The sequence below is a fragment of the Octopus bimaculoides genome, chromosome 5 (genome assembly GCF_001194135.2).
Source record: "Octopus bimaculoides isolate UCB-OBI-ISO-001 chromosome 5, ASM119413v2, whole genome shotgun sequence".
Taxonomy (NCBI): domain Eukaryota; kingdom Metazoa; phylum Mollusca; class Cephalopoda; order Octopoda; family Octopodidae; genus Octopus; species Octopus bimaculoides.
In genome coordinates, this window is record NC_068985.1 from 62710292 (window position 1) to 62712878 (window position 2587).

Consider the following 2587-nt stretch of genomic DNA (forward strand, 5'->3'; position numbering starts at 1 on the left):
TATATATATATATATATCCTGCCCAGCTGATAAAGTAATTATCACAGTAAGCCAAAACCCAACCCAAAGTAGAATGTATAAAAGTCCTACAAATGCACAAAGTAATGTCAAAATTAAAAAATCCAAATATATAATTGAGATTTAATAACACTTACCCTTCGTATAGGACCAAACACTTCAAACTCTCGTCGTAGTTTTGACTCACTTGTGTCATAATTCTGAAATAGAAACTGGCTTTAGTTTTATCTTATAAATAAAAATTCATGTTAATCCACATTTCCTTGTTTACTAGTCAAACAATGCGTTTCAGTCTTTGGTATGCTTTCCAATGTCTATAAGTCATGCTGACTATCAATGTAAAATATTTAAACTGTGTACAGAAAGCTATTACAGTTTATTAAAAAAAATTCTTTTTACATATTACAATTCAATTTTACTCTTTAGTAACCAAATAGCCTGATTTTACATTATTTAAATCAAGCTGTGAATGCATGAAAGTTAGTGATAATGTTATTTCACAAAGTAGATATTTTGGATACTATACTGTGAGAAATGAATATTCTCAGAATTTGACCATTCTTTTTTTTTTAATCTCTTTATATTTTAACAGCTTCTTTTATGTCCCCATTTTCTTGAAATGATAGATACTTCAAACTTAGTAATAGTGACAATTAATCTGAAGGATTACTGAAGGCATTATGATCGACTTTTAAACTATCTTGTGACGCCAAATCAGGCAACTGAAGCAAAATCACAACTTAGTGTAGTAAAGTACATTCTATTGTAAGTTATCTTTCTGCATTGATGCTCTGAAGGAGTTCTTCCTCTTTTGAGACTAAAAATTTTTAAAAACCCTGAAAGCAATGGATGAATCAAATGCAGAAAGAAAACAAGAATTAAAATTTAAGAGTATACTCCAAAAACCGATAAGATTTGGAATATATATGTATTTTGGGTCATTTCCCAAATAATGTGGTTCTTTTATACTTCTATTATATTTCAAAATTAAGATAAAGTTCTTTTTTAATCTAAAATATACGCTCCATTTTCTACAATGCTCTTCCAAAATTCACTTGTCCGTGATGAAAAATACCCCTCCCCAGTACTCTTCTGACCTCGTCTACAGAATTCATATTCTTTCTGTCCAAATGATTTTGAAGATTTAGGGACCCAGACTGACAAATGCTAGATCAATGGCTAATTCTTAACTAAATACTTCTGCTGCAGTTGAGCTCACTAAGAATATGCCATCAGTAGTACCTCTTCCAGGCACAAACTGGAAATGAATCTTACATCAGTTCATTTTGTTCTTAAGTGTGCTATAATTCTTTCCATAACTTGCATATCCTCGTCTGTTTGATAGCTGTGACTGCCTCTTTCTAATGCATCTCCTTTGCTCTTGTAGCAGCACACAAGGAAACCTTTGTACTAGTCACTGCATATAACATCTTGCTGTAATGACTGATTGCAAATGAAAAGGATATGCTCTATTTCACTAGCTATTTCAAATAATTGCAGTTATTCAGCAAATGCCTAGAATGCACCCTATTTTGACAAATATCTTAATAATTTCAGTGATTCATCTAGAACAAGCTGTCTTTCCAGCCTTCATATCCTTAATTGCACTTGGAACATAATGCTTTTAACTTGAATGGCCTGTCTCTGTTGGGTCAACTTAGGATAGATACTATTTCTCCTAAGCATTCTCCATATCTCTAAATAGCATTCCCCATCTTTCTTTCAGTAAGGGCATACATAGGCCATACAACATGGACAGTGTACTAAAGGAAACTGAGAATCAAGAGCTGTGAACAGATACCGACTAAAACAACAGACCAATGAGGGAACAATCTGAAATTCTACAAAAGTAGCAGCCAAATTCTGTACACATTTCTCCCTATTAGCATCATCATTCTCTCTGGCACATTGCTCGGCAGTCTGGACTGCATGTAAGAATCAAAAGTGTACATAGACATGCATACATATGCAAACACACATTAAAATAATCATAAACCAATAAGAGGGCCTCTAAGTAGTAGTTTGAAAAAAAGAAAATGAAAAGAAAAAAGAAAGGCAATTCTCCATCAAATTACGTGACAAAAGAACTTTGACAAATAATAATAAAGCTAAAGTGAAGAACAAGTAAATAGCAGTATTTTATGACTAGATGCTCTTTACAATGCTAAACTGCTTTCAAACAAGGTACTCAATTCCAATGATCTGCTGTCAAAGTGACGGCCAATGAAAACTTACAAAGTCAAACACACTTATGAGTTTCTGCGCAGTGTGTCAACAAAATTTTGATGTTGATACATTTGACAAAGACTTAACTAACTATACAAAAATATAGGATAAAAATAATATTAACCCTTTCGTTACCAAACCGCCCAAAGCCACCCGAAAAAAATTTTGGTTCATGTGACCAAGCTGCCCAAAACTGCCCGTAATCACCTATTCATATTTAAATGAGAATATCAGAGCAAATCTCGTTAGTACATTCGTGAAAACACGTGATTATTTGTGTAAACAGTTCAGCTATAGTTTTGTACAACGATCGACGTGTTTTTTTAATTTTGTGAATTTTGAG

The 2587-nt window shown here is 32.8% G+C and overlaps 1 protein-coding gene across 1 annotated transcript in view; it reads right to left on the bottom strand.

Moving 5' to 3' along the window:
• Positions 1 to 51: 51 nt before the first annotated feature.
• LOC106879853 (U1 small nuclear ribonucleoprotein 70 kDa) overlaps positions 52 to 2587 on the bottom strand; it is a 33586-nt gene continuing 31050 nt past the window's right edge. The window contains exon 5 of the mRNA XM_014929568.2: positions 52 to 218. Coding sequence (XP_014785054.1) covers positions 114 to 218 — 105 coding nt within the window. The 3' untranslated portion in view covers positions 52 to 113. The remainder of the gene's footprint in view (positions 219 to 2587) is intronic.